The 21,589-nt window shown below is 44.2% G+C and overlaps 1 protein-coding gene across 3 annotated transcripts in view; it reads left to right on the forward strand.

Annotated features, from left to right (window-relative positions):
• Positions 1-16,181, forward strand: part of FNTB (farnesyltransferase, CAAX box, subunit beta) — a 117,588-nt gene extending 101,407 nt beyond the window's left edge. For all 3 annotated transcript variants that reach the window (XM_012464150.3, XM_064374937.1, XM_012464149.3), the window contains 3 exons: positions 7,732-7,843; positions 9,053-9,167; positions 14,703-16,181. In XM_012464150.3, the coding sequence (XP_012319573.1) occupies positions 7,732-7,843; positions 9,053-9,167; positions 14,703-14,834 (359 nt within the window). In that variant the 3' untranslated portion in view covers positions 14,835-16,181. The remainder of the gene's footprint in view (positions 1-7,731; positions 7,844-9,052; positions 9,168-14,702) is intronic.
• The last annotated feature ends 5,408 nt before the right edge of the window (positions 16,182-21,589 follow it).

The following is a 21,589-nucleotide window of genomic DNA, read 5'->3' on the forward strand; positions in this document are numbered from 1 at the left end:
GTTATCTGGAAGGAGCAGCCCACTCCTGTCCTGGGCTCTTTGGTGACTGCCATCTCCTCTGGGTTCAAGGCAGAGCTGAAAACCCACAGTGTTGCAACAGTCACTTTCGCAACGGCAACGGGAAAGGCAACTGCGTAAAGGGGTAGAGAACCAGAACCCATGGAGGAAAAACTCACCGTGTCTGGCTGCAGAGTTGTCACCATTAGAAATGTTTTATGTTACATTCATTGAACAAGCCTAAATGCAAGTTTGTTCCACCTGCACCATTGGAGTAGAAAAATCCACGTTCGTTTCTGTGGGGTCTCAAATGGGAATGCAAAACCGAAGTAGTTAGTGAGCAAAAACTCGGGGAACATTCTCTCCTTGTCTCTTGAAACCTCAGTCTGCCTGCTGAGTCCTGCACCATCTTCTCATTTACTTGATGTGAGAGCAGGTGTCTCTGAGTAGACTGGTGGGAGAGGGGGAGTCTTGGGGCCCTGCTGGTTGCTGATGTGTTTTGGGAGTGAGATCCCTGGGTCCAGAGAGAAGCTGTTCTTTGGGCTTAGTTGGATAATGTAACTGTTCAAATATAAAAGATGAGATTCTTTTCTGTCCCTCCTCACACTTTTTCTCCTCGTTTAACTGTTTCTGAGCCCCACTTTTTTTTTTCCCCAAGATGGAGTCTTGCTCTGTTGCCCAGGCTGGAGTGCAGTGATGTGATTTCAACTCACCATAACTCTGCCTCCCAGGTTCAAGCAATTCTCCTGCCTCAGCCTCCTCATTGACTGGGACTACAGGCATGCTCAACCACACCTGGCTAATTTTTGTATTTTTATTAGAGATAGGGTTTCACCATGTTGGTCAGGCTGGTCTCAAACTCCTGACCTCAGGTGATCTGCCCACTTCAGCCTCCCAAAGTGCTGGTATTACAGGTGTGAGCCACCACCCCCACCCCTGAGCCCCATTCTTTAGTTTCTTAATTTCCTTTGAGTTGTTGAGTTGTGACCATTTCTGACACTGGATTAAGGTAACAGAGAGTCCCTGTCCCATTTTCCCGGTCTGGGCCCACTGGGCTTTAAGTGTTAGTATTCAGGCATATAAGGCACTTACCCTTTGAACACAGCGAGTGCTCTGTCAGCAAATGCACTGACTCTGGAGCCTGCACAGTCTCTGCCTTGACCATTAGTAGGGAAGTCAGGAATTCCCCAAGCCCAATATTTCTAAGTTAGAAAAAACTTGGAGTCACGGTGATCTCTTTATTTGGAACTGATAAGGTCAAGCCCCTGGTAAAACTGTCAGTCGTTTACAAACCTGTCCCTGGCATGGATAAGCTGCAGTAGTTCTGCAATCCCACGAAATCTGGAGAGAGCTCTAACAGGAGCACCACCTGCCAGAGTCTTCCGGGGGCTGCTGGTTAACATTTTGTTTATTGTAGTACACGTTCTAGAGGGCTTGATGGCATTCCAAGCTTTGTCTGTGGAAAAGACTGCCCGTGAATCTTGGTGTTTCCAGCTTTTTTCATTGGCTGGGAGAAGGCCTGTGTTGTCTGAGGTTCTCCTCCTCAGACACAGGGCGTCTCTTGAACTTGGAACAGACAGGCGTCTGGAAAGAAGGGAAGTGTATTGAGAGGAGGGCAAAATACTGACCTTGGGAGTCAAAAGGGGATGCAGTGTAGAAAGATAGTCACGATATATACTGATCATATCAAAGAAGTATGTGTGTAATCCCGTTTTTAGGGAAGAGTTGACTCCAAAAAATTCATAGAAAGTATCTAGGATGTGAAATTACAGGTGGTGTTTGTTTCCTCTCGTTTGTATTTTCTAATCTAGGAAGATTAGAAATAGTGTGTATTTCTCGCATAAAGACAACAAAAGTTACTTTATAAAAACAGGGAAATTCTACAAACAAAACAACAGCAGGGTGGGGGAAATATCTGTGACAAGTGATAATGGCTAATTTTTTTAATTCAAAAAAAAAATTATACAAATCAGTAACAAATGGATGGACAACCCAAGTGAAAAACAGGCAAAGGATCTGAAGAAAGAAGTCCCTGAGAAAGAAATGTTCTTACTTTTTCTACTACAACTGCTACTACTGGTAGCAGAGATATCTCAAGCGCTCACTGTATGCCAGGGGCTGTACTGAGCTTTTCACATATATTTTTTCATTTGATTCTCAAAACAACCGTATGAAATAGGTTCCATTATTTATAGATGAGGAAACAAAGTACAGTGAGGCTAAGTGACCTGCTTTATAATACCTGATTGGCACTCCCAGAGGTTAGTATGTGGTTGTGTGAATCCAGACTAGCTGGCAGGAGAATGCTGCCCTGCTCATAACCACAGTAGGTGGCCATTAATCCAATGAAAAGTTGTTCAGCTCACTTGTAGTTAAAGAAATGCTAATCAAAAGAGTGGCACTATTTGTTTTTATTGCTGGATTGGCAGAGATTAAAAAACTTGATACCCTGTGGTGGGGAGAGTGAGAAAATAGGTCCTTTGTTACTGTTAGTGGGGAATGTGAAAAGGTAAATCATTTTTTTGGAGGGCAGTTTGGAGACATCTGTTTAAATTTTAAGGGTGCTTACCCTTTCAACACAGCGAGTGCACTGTCAGGAATTTACCTGCAGAGAGATTAGCAAAGGATATATATTGAATTGGAGTTTTAATAGCAGCCTAAATGCCCATCAGAAGGTTAAAGGTTAAATTATAAAAATCTCTCCGGACAGTAGCTGCATACCGTAGGCTAGTATGGAAAGCTCTCCAGGATACAACATGAAGCATAAGGGGCGGCGCCTGGAAGAGCCCCTGGGCACACAGACTGGGATGTACACAGCTTTTCCTTCAAGCCTACACAAAACCCCTTTAACAATGGGTGCCTTTGGGAGAAGAGTAGGAGACAGAAGGAGGGACACTTAACTTTTTAGATTTTTTTTTTTTTTTGAGACGGAGTTTCACTCTGTCACCCAGGCTGGAGTGCAGTGGCACGATCTTGGCTCAATGCAACTTCCACCTCCTGGGTTCAATCAATTCTCATGCCTCAACCTCCTGAGTAGCTGGGATTACAGGCATGCACCACCACACCCAGTTAATTTTTTCTATCTTTAGTAGAGATAGGGTTTCACCATATTGGCCAGGCTGGTCTTGAACTCCTGGCTTCAAGTGATCCACCTGCCTTGGCTAGACAAAGTGCTGGGATTACAGGCGTGAGCCACTGTGCCCAGACAACTTTTTAGATTTTGTATCCTTCTGTATTATAGTGTGCCCTTTTTAAGAAACCATGTGCATTACTAATTTTATTTTGGTAAATGAACAAATACATTTTTTAAAAGGCATTGATCATATTGCTAACTCAGAAGCAAACAGAATGCTCTACATAGTGGAGCATGTGGGTCCAGGCCATGCTCTGACCTGGCAAGTGACCCGTCAGTGGCTCCATGCCAACGACTACCTTCCATGTGTAGATGACAGTATTTGAGTAGAAGAAGGAATCATTATTAATAGCTTAAAATGCTGGGCATGATGGTTCACGCTTGTAATCCCAGCACTTTGGGAGGCCAAGGCAGGAGGACCTCTTGAGCACGGGAGTTCAGGACCAGCCTGGGCAATATAGTGAGACTTATCTCTACAGAAAAATTAAAAACAGTTAACCAAACATGATGGCATGTGCCTGTAGTCCTCCTAGCTACTCGGGAGGCTGAGGTGGAAGGATCACTTGAGTCTGAGAGGCAGAGGTTTGCAGTAAGCTGAGATCACGCCGCTACACTCCAGCCTGGGCGACAGAGGCAAGACTCCGTCTCAACAAAGAAAAAAAAGGCTTGAAAATATCAAGTGCTGACTAAATCAATAAGTTATTTTGTTTTTTTTGTTTTGTGGAGCAAAAGAAAGCAGCAGGCCTGTGAGTTTCTGTTTGGCTTGGTAGTTACTGGCTTCTTGTGTGTTCTTTGGTACATACCCTGGACTTTTCTTGCCCACCTGTGAAATTGAGCTACAGATGGCTGCACCTATCAGTTTTGGTGTGGAACGACTTTTGATTTTTTTTAGATTAAAGGAACCTTTGAAATGCAAAATGACATTAGAATGTGGACCTATAATTTCAGGAAGAGATAGAAAGGATTTAAAAGGCCAGTTCTAGTGCACAGTTACCACCCTGTAATCATATCTGCTTTCATCTTGTTGTGATTATGTGTACTGGTGTCCAAATTCAGGATTTCTGGAAGCTCCTTGTAGAGTTTTTGAACTTTGAGCTTCTAAGCTTCAATAATATAGGAAGTCACTGAAACAGTCTATAATCTTTTAAATAATAAACATAGCGTTTTCTTTTCAGATTCTAATTTTAGCCATAAGTTATCATTTACCTTATAATCATAGTCTTTTATTCGTTATAGGATATGACATAGATGTACATTTTGTACAGATGTGTAATGCAGTTTCCTAAAGTTTAATAAATATGCTTTTTTAAGTAACAGCTTTGTTAAGATATACCATACAACTTATCTATTCAGTTGTGAACCATCATGAAAACAATTTTAGAACATTTTCATCACTCATCCCCCCAAAAATTCCCATACACATTAAATATTGTTTTTTTAAAAAAATATTGTTTCAAAAAAATTTAAATATTGTTTAAAAAAGGAAATCACAAAGGAAAAATCAATAGTATGATTACATTATTAAGTATAAAATGTGTTTTATATTAAATTTGAAAATTAATTGTAAAAAGTTTTAAACTCACATAACCAAAACAGAAGAGCAAAAAGGAGAAAATAGGTGCCGCATATAATGTAGACAAAGGGCAAATACAGGACAAAGCTAGATTTAAAAATTGACTGTTAGGTCTCAGAAGATATAGGCCAAACAGATATCATCATAAGCAAATGCAAATATTAAACACAAGTTATGGAAAAATTTCCCCCCAGTTAGTAATCAGAGGCATGCAAATCAGAATAAACTATCAGGTACTATTTCTTTTTACCATTTTAGTTGCTAAGAACTTTAAAAAAGTAACTAAAGCTGGCCAGGCACGGTAGCTCATGCCTGTAATCCCAGCACTTTGGGAGGCCAAGGTGGGCAGATCACCTGAGGTCAGGAGTTTGAGACCAGCTTGACCAACATGGTAAAACCCTGTCTCTACTAAAAATACAAAAAATTAGCCGGGCATGGTATCTCCTGCCTGTAATCCCAGCTACTCAGGAGGCTGAGGCAGGAGAATCACTTGAACTCAGAAGGTGGAGGTTGCAGTGAGCTGAGATCGCACCACAGCACTCCAGCCTAGGTGACAGAGCGAGATGACATCTCAACAACAACAAAAAGGTGCTAATGCTGGAGGTGGTAGAGTAAAATTTTAAATTTTGCTGGCAGCTATATAAAGTCTTTATTTTTCTTTTTAGTTTATTTATATATTTATTTTTGACTGTTTGTGCAGAGCAGGGCTACTCCACAGGCAGGAGTAGCCCTATAGACTACTCTTAGTACTAAGAGTAGTCTATAAATTCTTAAAGCAGTTTATCTGTATCTATTAATAGCTTTCAAAATGTTTATTCCCTTTAACCAAATAATTCCACTGTGGTCAATCTCTTAGTACTAAGAGTAGTCTATAAATTCTTAAAGCAGTTTATCTGTATCTATTAATAGCTTTCAAAATGTTTATTCCCTTTAACCAAATAATTCCACTGTGGTCAATCTATTTGAAGAAAATAATTCTAAGCATAGATAATATTCACAAAGATTTCATGCAGCATTACTGATAATGGCAAGGAACTGGAAACAACCTTGGAAATAAGTAAAAGAAGGTAGCGTGAAGTCCCATCATATATGTATGTATCTTCTATACAGTCCAGTGTGCTTACAGGTGAGGAAAAGAAAGGAAGGGGATTAAAATAGTGTGAGTGTATGAAAGCATGTGGCCTGCAGCCAGCCTGAGATGGTAGACGGGATGCGTCTCCTTAGGTCGGACTCAGTTTCCTAAGTCTCTTAATGGGTGTTTTGGGGTGAGTGTGACTCAGGGTTGAAGATGAGAGGCTTTTGTCCCTGGCCTTCAAATGTCAGCTGGCCACTGTCCCTCATCTAGTGCTCAACTTTGAAAACCCTTACCCCATCTTTTTCTCTGTGTCTGTTTTTTAAGAAATTTAATAAATTATTATTTTCTGTTTGAAATATTCAACAATTTGGCCTAGGTGCAGTGGCTCATGCCTATAATCCCAGCACTTTGGGAGGCCAAAGAGGGTGGATCACCTGAGGTCAGGACTTCGAGACCAGCCTGACCAACATAGTGAAACCCTGTCTCTACTAAAAATACAAAAATTAGCTGGGCATGGTGGCACAGGCTTGTAATCCCAGCTACTCAGGAGGCTGAGGTAGGAGAATCCCTTGAATCCGGGGGGTAGAGGTTGCAGTGAGCCAAGATCATGCCATTGCCTCCAGCCTGGGCAACAGAGCGAGACTCCATCTCAAAAAAAAAAAAAAGGTAAATATTCAACAGTTTAATATTTTGCTTAAATCTCTTTATGAACTGTATCATAAACTTTTCATGTTTATTTTTAGAAATATTTTCCCTTTTTGCTATTTTCTCCAAAACATAAAAGGTTATTGATACCATAACCTTTTATAATTTTCACCATAGAAATTTTTATACTCACAAATATATATAAGACTTTTGGCCCAGTTCTTTTTATGATACAGTGACCTTATATGTCCACTTAATGAAATACGGTATGGCTATTCACAATGATGGCTATGCAGATTGTGTAGCAGAATAAAAAGTTTATGCCTATAGTGGTAAGTGAAAAACACAAGATACACAGTTACAATAACTAGGTAGAAAAATGCATAGAAACAAAAAGATTGGAAGAAAGAAAAATTAGCTTTCAGGTGCCATTTACCAATTGTTGGGCATTTTTTTTTTAAATGATTTACTGTTGGGCATCTTTTAGCCCAGGTATCAAACTATAAAATTGACCAAGGATTTAATGCACATCCTATATATGTACTTTTTTAATCGATTTCTATGCAGCTGTTTCTGCACACCTGCCCATGATTTGTCCCGCCCTCCCACTTGATAACTGTGTGGCCCACAGAATTGTTTGACCATACTGATTGAACTTCAGAGTGAAGAAGTCCAGTTGCTTGTCAGTGCCTTAGTGGTATTACCAGAATACCCAGTTTTTGCTTGGGTATCATATGATGCAGGAGGGCAGTTACTAGTAATGCTTCGCTGGAAAATTATTTGAGCCGAGAGACAAGTTAGAGAATTCCCTTTGGAGATCAATTAAATTCAGGCTTAGAAAAGTAGAAGAAACAGACTTCATTACTCCAGTTAAGAATTCTCTGAGCTAGTCAGTCTGGTTAATAAGTTATAGAGATGTGCTAGAGGGAATGTCTTTTGAAGTCCAGGGTAGAGTCATGGACCAAGTTGGGAACAGCTACCGAGGTCAGTCTGGGAAGGTAAGCTAAACGGCCAAGCTGGTTCACCGCCTGCCAGAGATGTGGTTGAGGATCACCATCCACGTATATTTCACGTGGATGCATTTCAAGAACGTGAAAGTGCCACTTTGAACTGCTGCTCTTTGACACGTCAAAGTTCAGGAGAAGGGACATGCTGTGCGTAGGACGTGGGGAAGATAGCAGTTGTACCAAGAATGAATGGAAGAAGAGAGGGAAACCTTAACTGTTCCCCCAGTTAAGAAAGTGGAACTAGGTCATTGATACTTGGCTGGATCTGCCAGGTCCTTACTGACCCTTTGCCATTCAACAGGTGACCCTGCCCTTAGCATGAGCCACTGGATGTTCCATCAGCAGGCCCTGCAGGAGTACATCCTGATGTGCTGCCAGTGCCCTGCTGGGGGGCTTCTGGATAAACCTGGCAAGTGAGTGCTTTCTCTCTGGGGAGGGAAGGGAGAGGGGAGGAGAGAGCAGAGGGGTGTGCACCTCAAGCCTACTCAGAGCCAGACCTTGAGAGCAGAGGTGTCACTCTTAGCGCCTGCATAGCGCTAGGTTGTATGGCAAAAAGCACCCCGATGGGGAGCACCCCTTGAGGCCATTGATCCTGGCATCTCCAACTGCCTGTCTTGTCCCTCAGCTTGCATGCACCCCGCCCCCACCACCAGACAGGGAAATAGATTGCTGGGTAGATAACCTTCTTCTTTTTTTAAATTGGTCTAAATAGAATAGGATACAGTGTTTTAAAACCCCTGAGTGTTGTTAGAGACTGTAATCATGACAACTATTATAGAGTGGATTAAATGATTAAGCTCAAATCTGAGGTGCCTTATGTGCTATGAAAGAAAAAGGGAAATGAAGTAAGTCCTCCAACCTTTGTTACCCACCCTCTGTCTCCCCCGCCCCAACACACATCCTGCTGCCCTTGGCATCCAGGGGAAGGCCTGGTCCCGCAATTTGTCAGGAAGAATGTGGCCTATTTCTAGATATTTAGGTATTTTTCTAGAGAATTGGACTGATTTATCACTAGTACTGCCCCTGGAGAGCCCGTTCCAGAAGACAGCTGGAGAGACTGACAGTAAAATTACATTTCCCTTTAACCATTAATAGTTTAAGGTAAAAAAGAAGAAAAGAAAAAAATTAAAGATCCTGCTGCTGGGCAGGGCTGGAGGATGGGACTTCTATTTTATTGTGTCTTATTTTTTGAGACAGGGTCTCATTCTGTCACCCAGGCTAGAGTGCACTGGCATAATCACGGCTCACTGCAGCCTTCACCTCTTGGGCTCAGGTGATCCTCCTGCTTCAGCCTCCCAAGTAGCTGGAACTACAGGCATGTGCCACCACGTCTAGCTAATTTTTAATTTTTTTTGTGGAGACAGGGTCTCCCTATGTTGCCCAGGCTGGTTTTGAACTCCTGGCCTCAAACTGTTCTCTTGCCTCAGCCTCCTACGTCCTGGGATTATGGGTGTAAGCCACTGTACCCAGCCTATGGGGTTTTAAATATCACTGCGGAGAAAACCATGTCTCCTCTAGCCACATGGAGGACAAGGGGGGACACAGTCTCTGATTAGTGTGGCTGCATGCGTAGATGTGTGTGGGGCAGAGGAGCGCCTGCTCAGAGCTACCTGTCCTTACAGGTCGCGTGATTTCTACCACACCTGCTACTGCCTGAGCGGCCTGTCCATAGCCCAGCACTTCGGCAGCGGAGCCATGTTACATGATGTTGTCCTGGGTGTGCCCGAAAACGCTCTGGTAAGGCGGGTGCAGGGCTTCACACCCCTTCTCCACAGGAACCTCGTGGACGAAGCCTTTCCAAGTGAGCAGAGCTGGTTCTGCATTTTCTGTGTGGACAGGCAGAAGCTTGTGGTCCCCCGCTCTTGGAGCCGTGCAGCCGTCAGTGAGGATGTGACCGTAGAGGAGATATACCTTTGGGCAAGCTCAGGGTTCCAGATGAGCAGTCTGATCTGTCACAGAGCTGCTGTGCCTTTATCCCAGGGCTAAGGACCTAGCCTACCGCTGGTATTAGCTTCCTCTCAAGGAGGCCGCAGTTACACATCACTCTGAGACTGTGGGTCCCAGCAGGCTCATGATGGCACTGCAGCTGGCTGTACAACCTGCAGCATCTCCCCCAGAGGTTCAGCTTAGATACCATCTCTTCGGAGAATGACATCCCCGGAATGCTCTGCTTCAGTGCCTTGTTCATACTCTTTGTAGCACTTTATTCAGTTGCTGATGTGTTGTCTAATGTGCTTTCCTCAAAAGACAATAGCCTTGTGAGGGCAGGATGCTCACCACTGCAGCCAGCCAAGAACAACCTGGCAGGAGGCGCTCTGAGCCTAGACCTGAACCTGAGACATGAATCCAGTGGAGACTGTCCCCGGTGATCAAATCACAGGGCCCATGCAGACTGCTGTGAATGTGTGTGTGCAGTTCCCCACTCTTACTAAGCCCTACTTCCACCAGCGTAAACATGGCCTGCTGCTGCCATTTAGGTCCCTGCCTTAGTTTCTAATCTGTGTTGTTTAACCTTCCTTTTTGTTTCTTTTTAAAAATTATTTAGAGACAAAGTCTCACTCTGTCACCCAGGGTGGAGTGCAGTGGCATGATCTTGGCTCACTGCAACCTCTGCCCCCTGAGTTCAAGTGATTCTCCTGCCTCACCCTCCCGAGTAGCTGGGAGTACAGGCACATGCCACCACGCCCGGCTAATTTTTAGTAGAGACCAGGTTTCACTCTTTTAGCCAGAATGGTCTCAATATCCTGACCTCATGATCCACCCGCCTTGGCCTCCCAAAGTTCTGGGATTACAGGCAGGAGCCACTGCACCAGGCCACAATGTCATCAGTAGCTCTCAACTGCTCCCCAGTGTGGTTGTGTTATTTTATGCTGACAACATCATTAAGATGAACACAGTCATACTTTTCCTTTTTTGCCAATTTGATGGCTGTGAAATGGTATTTGTTTGGTTTTACATTTTCCTTATTACTAGTAAGGCTGAGAATCTTTTCAAAGGTTTGTTGGCCATTTGTGTTGTCTTCTGTGAATTGTCTGCCAGTTCATATCCTGTGCTCATTTTCTTACTGATGGATAACTTGTTTTCCCTTAAGTATTTGTAGTTCTCTGTATATTCTTGATACCGATCTTTTGTCAGTTACATGTGTATAGTGAATATCTTCCAGCTTGTGACTTGTCTTCTCATTTTGTGACTGTTTTGTGTTGTTATAAAAGAATACCTGAGACTAGGTAATATATAAAGAAAGGAGATTTATTTAGCTCACGGTGCTGTAGGATGAGAAGTTCAAGGGCATGGCTGTAGCTTCTGTCAAGGGCTGTGCTGCATCACAAAGTGGTAGAAGTCAAAGGAGAAGCCAACCCTTGCGAAGAGAGGAGAGCCTGAGGGCATCCTGGCTTTACAACAGCCTACTCTTGCAGGAACTAATTCATTCTCTCAAGGAGTAATCCAGACTCCCCAAAGCAAGAGTGAGAGCTCGCTGACTACTGCAAGAACAGCACGAAGATACTCCTGAGGGATCCACCCCTCAAACCCATACACCTTCCATAGCCCCACCTCCCAACGTCACCACCCTGGGGATCAGATCTCAACATTAATTTTGGTGGGGACGAATAAACCACATCGAAACCACAGCATTTTGTTTTTAGTGTTTTTTTATTAAAGAGAAGATTTTAGGCCAGATGTGGTTCGGACCTGTAAACCTAGCACTTTGGGAGGCTGAGGTGGGAGAATCACGTGAGCACAGGTGGTCAAGGCTGCAGTGAGCTCTGTTTGTACCACTGCACTCCTGTCTGGGAGATGGAGTGAGACCCTGCCCCTAGCCCCCCTCCCCCACAAAAATATTTTAGTATTTTGATTTTGGAGTAGTCAAATCTATTTGTCTTTTCTGTCGTTGAGGGGTTTGTTTTGAGGGGAGGGTAGATGATTTACTTAAGAAATCTCTGCCATTTTTTGAGGGAAGCAGACAAAAGGAGGCACACATTAAACAAGTTACAAATTGTGATGCGTGCTATAAAGGTAATGAACGAGGCACTGCAGCAAGTCATTGCGTGTAATTTCTAAATAGTCTAAAGTTTGCTTTTTTGATCTAGATTTTTCATTCTCTTGGATTTGGTTTATGTGTATGGTGAGGGTTGGATATAATGTTATCTTTTTTCCATATGGATAACCAGTCGTTCAGCACCATTTGCTGAAGTCTACCACCTTTCCTGCCGACGTGTGTCTCATGTATACCACACCCTCAAGTTTCCATACATAAAGGCGCCCTGTTTCTGGACTGTATTCTGTTCCTTTGGTCTGTTTGCCTATCTGCACTCTTTTAAGGAAGTCTGAAAACAGGCAAGTCCTGTCTGCCTTGTTGTTTTTCTTCAAAATTGTCTTGGCTATTCTTTGCCTTTTGCTTTTTCCTGTGAATTGTACGATCAAATTCTAATAGGACTTTTGTTGGAATTGCACTACGTTTTAGATTAATAGGAGAGAACTGACTTTTTTTTCCTTCCTGTCTTCCCAGGAATAGAAAGAAAACTGACTTCTTTTCAATATTTAGGCTTCCAATTATGAGTGTAATTTTTCTTTAATATCTTTCAATGGTCTTTTATAATTTTTTTCCATAAAGGACTAGTTTTTTTTTTTGGTTAGAGTTATGCCTAAGTAATTTAGAGTTTTTATGTCTCTTGTGACTGGAATCTTTTATTTTGTAACTTACTAGTATATAGAAATGCTAATGATATTTGTAAATCTTGCATCCAGCCACCTTGCTGAACTCTTAATAGTTTTAAGGTTGTCTGTAGAATCTGTTGGATTTTCTGTTTGTTTTCTTGCCTTGTATTATTGGCTAAGATCGCCACATAATGCTGACTTAAGGTAATAATAGAGGGCATTCCTGTCTTGCTCCTGATTGTAATGGGAAGACTTTTTATAATCTGACCATTAAGTATGATATTTACTATAGGGTTGTGATAATTACTTTATATCAAGTTAATGATATTCACTTCTATTCCTGATTTGCTAGGTTGTTTTTGTTTCAGTCAATAAGGTAGTTTTAAATTTTATTGAATGCTTTCTCCACATCTGATTATTATTCATGTTTTATTAATATTCTGTTAACCTTATATAAGCTTAATAGAATATTAATAAAACATTAAAGAATAATCTGTTTGTTCTTTAGAATATCAGGTTAATTAATAGAATATTAATATAAGGTTATATTCCCAGGTTAAGCCCTTCTTGGTCATAGCAGAGAGAGTATGTCCATGTCTGTGTGTGTGTGTTCGTTCAGTACACTGCTGGATTCAGTTTGCCAGTATGTTTGCCTAGTACTCTTATTTAGGATTTGTTTGCATGTGTGTTCATAAGAAAGATTGATCTAAAATTTTACCATCTTATCCTTTTCCAGTGTTGCAGGATAATACCATAGCCTCATAAAGTTAGATGGGTAGCTTCCTGCCCTGCTGACCTTTTTTTCTTTTTCTTTTTTAGAGACAGGGTCTTACTCTGTCTCTCACTCTGCTGGAGTGCAGTCATGTGATCACAGCTCACTGCAGCCTGGAACTCCTGGCTCAAGCTATCCTCCTGCCTTATCCTCCCAAGTAGCAGGGACTACAGGTGCACACCACCAGAACCTGCTAATTTTTAAATTTTTTGTAGAGACAGGGTTTTGCTCTGTTGCCTACACTGGTCCTGAACTTTTAGCCTCAAGCTGTCCTCCTACCTCAGCCACCCAAAGTGCTGGGATTATAGGCATGAGTCATCGTACCTGTCCCCCCTCCTTTTTTTTCAGTCTCTTAAAAAGTTTGTATGGGTCAGAGATTATCTGTTTGTTTATAGGTTTGATACTACTTGCTTGAGAAACCATCTAGGTCTGGTATCTTTTGGGAGATGTGGGGGTGGCAGAGTAAGCAATTGTTGTTTATTTCTTCATATAGGTCTTTAAAAATTCCTTAAGTCAATTTGGACAGTTTTTGTGGTTTTTAAAAATTGTTTATCTAAAAAAAAAAAAATTCATCAACATCCCACGGAGGGGAAAGAAAAAATTGTTTATCTGAAGTTTGGTATATTTTAGCATGAAGTTGCTCATAGTATTCTCTCAAAATGTTTTTCATCTCTCCTGCAGTCATATCCCCTTCTTCATTCTCCCACAGTGGGAGAATCCTGAATATTGGCCTAGGATTATGCCCTGTGTCAAATCTAAAATTTGTTTTGGGTTTCTGTGATGTACTAGAATAACATCGTAGAATTTAAATATGACCTGACAGCCTTACTACATAATAGGGTTGTGGTCCTTTTTTTTTTTGGCTCACTGCAACTTCCACTTCCCAGGTTCAAGCAATTCTCCTGCCTCAACGTCCTGAGTAGCTGGGATTACAGGCACCCTCGCATCATGCCCGGCTAAATTTTGTATTTTTGTAGAGATGGAGTTTCACCATGTTGGCCAGGCTGATCTTGATCTCCTGACCTCAGTGATCCATCCGCCTTGGCCTCCCAAATTGCCGCGATTACAGGCATGAGCCACTGTGCCTGGCCCCTTTTCTCTTGATTATAAATGTAAATACATGTTTATTATTTTCATAATTGAGATACATAAAATATAAGAAAAATAAAATAATCATTACTAATATTTTGGTATGGGTACGATTTTTGCCTATATAAACATCACAGGTACGAATACACTTTTTAAAAAGTTTGAAGCCAGGTGCAGTGGGTCACGCCTGTAATCCTAGCACTTTGGGAGGCCGAGGCAGGTGGATCACCTGAGGTCATGAGTTTGAGAACAGCCTGGCTAACGTGGTGAAAGCTTGTGTCTACTAAAAATACAAAAATTAGCCAGGCGTGGTGGCTCACACCTGTAATCCCAGCTACTGGGGAGGCTGAGGCAGGAGAATTGCTTGAGCTCGTGAGGCAGAGATTGCAGTGAGCCCAGATCATGCCATTGCACTCTAGCCTGGGCAACAGAGCAAGACTTCATCTCAAAAAATATAAAAAGTTTGAAATAGTATTGTACATACTATTTTCTCACATAATAGGTTATAAGCATTTGCCTATATCATTAAATATTAAATGCATGTTTATAATGGCTGTATATTACCCTGTGTCTCATGTACTAGATCATTTTAGCAAATAGGCCATTTTTGAACCTTTGGGCTTTGTGTGATAAATCTGTGTGTGCATCTGATTCCTTATACCAAATTCTTAGAAGAGCCTTTCATGGGGCAGAGGATGTGTATGTTTTCAAGGACCACCAGGATGATTCACTGGCACCTGTTCTTCTCTTTGCAGCAGCCCACTCACCCAGTGTACAACATTGGACCAGACAAGGTGATCCAGGCCACCACATACTTCCTGCAGAAGCCAGTCCCAGGTTTTGAGGAGCTTAAGGATGAGACATCGGCAGAGCCTGCAAGTGACTAGACGACCTGGGTCCCTGCAGCTCTGTGTTCACTCATCTCCCCAGTCAGACAAGGTTTATACGTTTCGATACATAATGCGTTTTGTGCTACACAAGCCTTAGCCACATTGGAGCTGTGGTTCTCTTTGTCGTTTCTTGTCAAACACAAACAAAACAAAACCAATGGCTCTGGGTTTGGAGAACACAGTGGCTGGTTTTAAAAATTCTTTCCACACCTGTCAAACCAAAAATCTGTCAGCCCATGTGGCGTGGTTGAACAGTGCACGCTGGGAGGAAGCAGCCCCTCCCTACCAGCTCTCCAGCCAGGACGATCACACAGAGATGAATGGCATCTGAGTATTATGGCATCCAGCGCCACTGCTGACTCCCACTTGCCCGCCACCATTCAGTCACCAGACTGGGTGCCCTCCCATGGGTGGAATAAGTCTGCTCCATGCCAAGGCTGGGCTTTGGGTCCCACCAAGATGAGTTCTCTGGAAGACTGTGGTGGGGTTGCACCAGGAGGTGCCTCTGTGTCTTGACTCCCACCCTGCTCATTTGCAAGGGAAAGGAGCTAGAGGTGGGGGGAGAAAGGTCTCCTTCGGTTGGGAGTCCCTCCCCTTCAACACTGGAGAACTGAGCCTTGCATCTCTCCAGGGTCCAAGTCCACGCTTGGTGCACAGGCAAGACTTGCTTAAGCCCCAGGTGTAGCGACTTAGACTTGGGAAATAATTATGAGTAGAAAAGGAACCTTGAGTTCAACGAGCCATAGGAAGCAGCCCTCCAGTGCCCACCCACCTCACTTCTCCCCATCATGTACTGTGAAACCCCCTCTGCTGGCCTCAAGGCAGTGCCTGCAGGCTGAGGCCATTCTGTGGGTTTCTTTCTTCCACCAGACTCCAAGCCCACTCTTCTTCAAGACAGTGTTGTCTTTTCTTACCCAGAGTATTAACACTACTAAGTCTTTCACCTTAATTTATGACTTGGGATTTATTCACGTCCTGCTCATTCTAGGCTCACAGGAATAAAATCAAGTGCTAGACAGGCTGGCTGCCACTAAGGCACTAGCCTTGGGAGCTGGTGGTGGCAGCAGGGGGTGCTGCCTGGCGTGCTGAGTCCTGGCTGTGCCTCTGCTGTGCTGCACATTGAGCCCCTCCTCAGTCAGTAGGGTGTCGACTTGGGTCATCTGTCCACTGACCTGGCCTTCATGTAAGCGGCTGTGGGCTGTGGGCAGACAGGAGCTCAGAGATGCAGCAATGAGGCTCTTAGAAAAGCCTGGCCATGTGCTGCCTCTAATTCCCTTTTGCTTTGACCTATTGGGCTATTACCTCCTTGAAATAATAAAATAACATTTTCTATGACTTCTCTAATTTGTGGTCTGTAACAAGAAAATGCCCAATGGTAGGAGCTATTGAGTTGCTCATGGGATGGTCAGTCTCCTATGTGTGGGATTCCAGACTGTTCATATCGATGGTAAAGAAGAACGACCCAAGTTCCATCCTCACATGGTGTCTCCTCCAGTAGAGGAAGCCATGGGCCTAACAGAGTGGGAAGAGTTGTTTTCCAGGCTCCCTGGGGAATCCAGTGTGCTTTGTCCCAGCCCTCCACACACTGCATTTCATGGTTTGTCTCCAACAGACAGTAAGGATTGTGCCCAGTAGCCCGAGAGCAAGCTGATTCAGCAAGCGTGGGTGGATGTCCTGGCCAGAGGCAGGGGCTGTCACAGGGACAGGCTGGAACTCTGGTCACTTAGCTTTCCCTTCCTCTGGCAAGAGACGCTCTCCCATGGGAGGCCAAGAACATGGATGTCCTGTGGCCTGACCCTCCAGAAGATGGTGTCCTTAGAAGATGCCCAAATCCACATAAATAAGCAAAATGCACATCCAGGAATGTAATTCCTGCCCCCTGTGCTATTTTTGCCCTGTTAGCAAAGGTTTGCGCTGCAAGGCAACGTATTCCATCACTATGACAAAAGGCAAAATCCTCTCAGCACCAGAAGCCTCAAGGTATTGTGCAATTAACTGTAATAATTAGTGTGGTTAACAGAAGGGACTGATTCAGTCTGAACTGGCTTTTTACCAAGAAGGAGGGGTCTGAGCTGGGCCCCAAAGGGTAGGTAAAGTTAGTCTGGGTAGAGAAGAGAGAGGGTTATTTCAGGAGAGTTTACACTGGCAATGAGACATCCTTTTCAAGAGGATTTCCTGACAGCCCTCAGGGTGAATCCTAGAGATTTGTTTATTTGAGACAGGATCTTGCTCAGATGCACCCAGCCTGGAGTGCAGTGGCACAATCATGACTCACTGCAGCCTTGACCTCCTGGCCTCAGAAGATCCTCCTGCCTTAGCCTCCCAAGTAGCTAGGATCACAGGTACACACCACCATGGCTACTTCTTGTATTTTTTGTAGAAATAGGGTTTCACCATGTTGCCCAAGCTGGTCTTGAAACTCCTAGGCTCAAGTGATCCTCCCACCTCAGCCTCCGAAAGTGCTGAGATTACATGTGTGAGCCACCGTGCCTTCGGAGAGATGTGAATCCTTGAGTAGAAGACATTTACGTAGCATTCAAGGTGGCTTACCCAAATAAAGACTTTATCCCGGCCGGGCGCGGTGGCTCAAGCCTGTAATCCCAGCACTTTGGGAGGCCGAGGCGGGTGGATCAGGAGGTCAAGAGATCAAGGCCATCCTGGTCAACATGGTGAAACCCCGTCTCTACTAAAAATACAAAAAATTAGCTGGGCATGGTGGCGCGTGCCTGTAATCCCAGCTGCTCAGGAGGCTGAGGCAGGAGAATTGCCTGAACCCAGGAGGCGGAGGTTGCGGTGAGCTGAGATTGCGCCATTGCACTCCAGCCTGGGTAACAAGAGCAAAACTCCGTCTCAAAAAAAAAAAAAAAAAAACTTTATCCCATCAATAAACACAAAACTAATACAGAGCTCCGTAGCCAGATGGGCCCCAATTTCACCCGTAGACTCCATCTCAGACCCACCTTGAATACCAGATAAGTCGGGAAGCCTGCCAGACCCTACAGGGAGCAAAGCATAAAGAGCTCATGGGTAAACAGGGGAAACACCCATGAGATAACAATATCAGTAACCAATAGTTCTAAACTGCTCTCCCTTCTTGGTATTACTAAGCATTCTTCCATATGTTTCATGACTGGCATACTTTTCATGTAATAATAGTGTCAAGTGACAAATACATTCTTTGTCAGTAAGGCTTGGACCAAGCATTCTAGTCACCCATGTGCACTGCTTGGTGGTATTTACTGCCTTTGAATAGGAAGGAGAGTATAAGATAAGATACCATTGCAACTGGTAGAAAACTTGGCCCAAATTGGCTTTTAAAGCAAAGAGACTATCTGTTGACTCTGAACTGCAAAGTCCAGGAATTTGGCTGGCCGTTCGGTTCCTCACCCTCCCTCCATCTCTACATTAGCTTCAATCTCAGGCTCTCTATGGGGTAAAATACCAATAGCTCCAGACCCTACATCCTCTTGGGGTGAAGTTCAGCAGACAAGCACACCTGGTGCTGCCCCAGCCTTCCTTCCCAGCAAGTGTCATTGTGTTTCACTGGCTTTAATCAAACCAAGTGCCTTTCCAAGAAGCAGTCTGGTGGCCTGGAGAATACAGTACACCAGTTGGCTGAAGTCTTGGTCACATGCCTCACCCATGAGAGGGAAATGAGGCTTCATCAGAAGCATGTAGTTTTTGAGAAGGAATGAAGCCCCAAATGCAAATTAGGATTGTTGCCAAAGGGGTAAATGGATACTAGAGAGGCAAACAGCCATTGCTGTCAAACAGTGGGTTATTACTGGGACAGAAGCCTGTAGAGACATTGTTAGCATCCATGTGACTCTTCCCTACATATGGCAGCCAAAAGGTTTGCCTGGGCTTGATGCCCTCCTACCTCCAGGCCCAGGCCCAGGCCCTGATTGGCTAAGCCAATCTATCTATCTCTATCTATCTATCTATCTATCTATCTATCTATCTATCTATCTAGCTGTCTGTCTGTCTATCTATTTAGAGATGGAGTCTCGCTCTGTCACCAGGCTGGAGTGCAGCAGTGCAATCTCAGCTCACTGCAACCTCCACCTCCCAGATTCAAGTGATTCTCCTGCCTCACCCTCCCAAGTAGCTGGGATTACAGGTGTGTGCCACAACCCCCAGCTAAATTTTTTTTTTTTTTTAGTAGAGATGGAGTTTCATCATGTTGGCCAGGATGGTCTCAATCTCTTGACCTCATGATCCGCCCACCTCAGCCTTCCAAAGTGCTGGGATTACAGGCGTGAGCCATCATACCCAGCCTAAGCCAATCATTCTAATTTCTCTGTCTTTGCCCCAGTAATTTGTTCAGGTTGGGAGTAACTCAGGCCTAAGCCAGTCAGCATCCTTGCCCCGGTGATCAATTCAGAGCAAAGGCATGTGACCTAAAGAAAGAGACGTCATGGATGCTGTATGACAGAGAGAAAAGCAGCTCGTTCCTATTAGGGGATGGTAGAATGTGTGGCCTGGGCCTCCTATAACCATTTTTCTACCTAGAAGGAAGCCAGCATACAAAGGCGCTCTGAGAGACTGAGAAACATGGCCCTGATCGCATGACTCCCGAGGCCCACGTGGCCTCTGGGTTTTCAGTTATATAAGCTATTGTGAGTTGGACTTACTATTAGCTGCAACTGCAAGCAACCTAATACAGTCATGTCACTTAATGACGAGGATACGCCCTGAGAAAAGCATTGTCAGGTGATCTCATCGTAGTGTGAACATCATGGAGTGCACTTACACAGACCCAGACGGCAGAGCCTACCGCATGCCTAGGCCATATGGGGTAGCCAGCAGCTCCTAGGCTACAAACCTGTGCAGCTTGTCACCGTACTAGATACTGTAGGCAACTGGAACACAGTGGTATTTGTGAATCTAACGTGGAAAAGGTACCGTAAAAATACAGTATGATCTCATTGGACCACTGTTGTACATGTAGTCTGTTGTTGACCAAAACATTATGTGGCCTGAATATATACAAAACTCTACCACCAATTAGCCCCACGACCGAGGCCTTACCTGCTGCTTTAAAAGTGCTGACCACTCTTGCCTCATCTACCCAAACAATAACCCTTAAGACAGCCCCTCCTGGTCTACCGCCTCTCATTTGATCCTTGACTCACCTTGTGAGTGAAACAGGTATATTATCTGCCTTTTACAACTGGAGAAACAGGTTGGAGAGCTTAAGTGAATCACCCAAGGTTTCCCAGCCGTCAAGTTGTGGGGCCTGAGCCCGAGCCCAGATCTGCTGCCTCCAAAGCCCATGCTGTTCCATCACCTCAGGCCTCTGAAGGAAGGTGAGAGGTCTCCGGGAATGGCAGGCAGTGGTGAAACATGCTTGGTTTACCTCCAGGCTGGATGACTGAGGCCCTGAATGCCAGCTCCCATCTGTCACTAGGTCGAGGATGGTGACAGCAAATAGGGCAGGCCCCTCACCATTCTGATGAGGTCTCCAGTTGCCGCCAAGTGTGTGGCATAATGATACTTGCTGCACCAGGTGCATGCCACACCAGTGCAGAGTGTGATGCTGTGTGGCTCAGTGAGGCCGTGATGAGTCCATCTTCCTGGGAGCTGACCAGAGCCAGACAGCAGCCAGCTTTCTCCAACCTGGCCCAGGCACATCTAATCGGTTCCTGCACATCCTCTTACTTCTCTGCAGTAACCCGCCTTGCCTCTGCTTACCACCTGCTGCGGATCTGGGGCCAGGTGGCCTCACATTCCTCCCTCCTGCTTCTCTGGCACATCCAAGAATGAAACCAGGCAGGGCAGGGACAGGGCACTCATCACTAGCCCAGCCCATGAAGAAATACAGCACTCTCAAAATAAAAACAAGAATAATGCATTTTTAGGTCAGGTGTGATGGCTCATGCCTGTAATCCCAACTGGGAGGCTGAGGCTGGAAGATCACTTGAATTCAGGGGTTTGAGACCAGCCTGAGGGACATAGCCAGACTCCATCTCTACAAAAATTAAAAAAAAAAAAAAAATTAGTCGGGTGTGGTGGGACACACCTGTGGTTACAGCTATTTGGGAGGCTGAGATGGGGGTCACGTGAGTCTGGGAGGTCAAGGCTGCAGTGAGCCATGATTGTGCCACTGCACTTCAGCCTGGGTGACAGACCAAGACCCTGTCTTTAAATTTTTTTTTTTTAAAGCATTTTAAAAAATGTTTCAGAATAGTTTGAGATTGACAGAAAAATTGCAAAGATAGTACACAGAGTTCCCACAGACCCATTAGTCAGTTTTCCCTATTAACATCTTCCACTAATAGGAATTTGTCATAATGAATGAACCAATTTTGTTACATTACTAACAAAAGTCCATACCTTATTTGAACTCCCCTAGGTTTTACCTAATGGCCTTTTTCTGTCCAAGGATCCCATCCAAGACACTACGTTACACTAAGTTGTCATGTCTCACGTCTCCTTAGACTCCTCTTGGTTGTGACAGTTTCTCATTCTTTTCTTCTTTTTGATGCTTTGACAGTTTTGAAGAGTATGGCCAGGTATTTTGTAGAACATCCCTCAGGTGGGATTTGTTTGATGTTATCCTCATGACTAGATGGGGTTATTTTTTGTTGTTTTTTCAAGAGACATTGCTTGCTCTGTCGCCCAGGCAAGAGTACAGTGGATCATAGCTCACTGCAGCCTCAACCTCCTGGGCTCAAGCAGTCCTTCTCGTCAGCTTCCCGAGTAGCTGGAACCACAGGCACACACCACCATGTGCAGCTAATTAATTTTTT

Source organism: Aotus nancymaae, unplaced genomic scaffold, assembly GCF_030222135.1.
Source record: "Aotus nancymaae isolate 86718 unplaced genomic scaffold, 86718_ANA_hifiasm-v0.15.2.pri h1tg000011l, whole genome shotgun sequence".
NCBI classification, from domain to species: Eukaryota; Metazoa; Chordata; class Mammalia; order Primates; family Aotidae; genus Aotus; species Aotus nancymaae.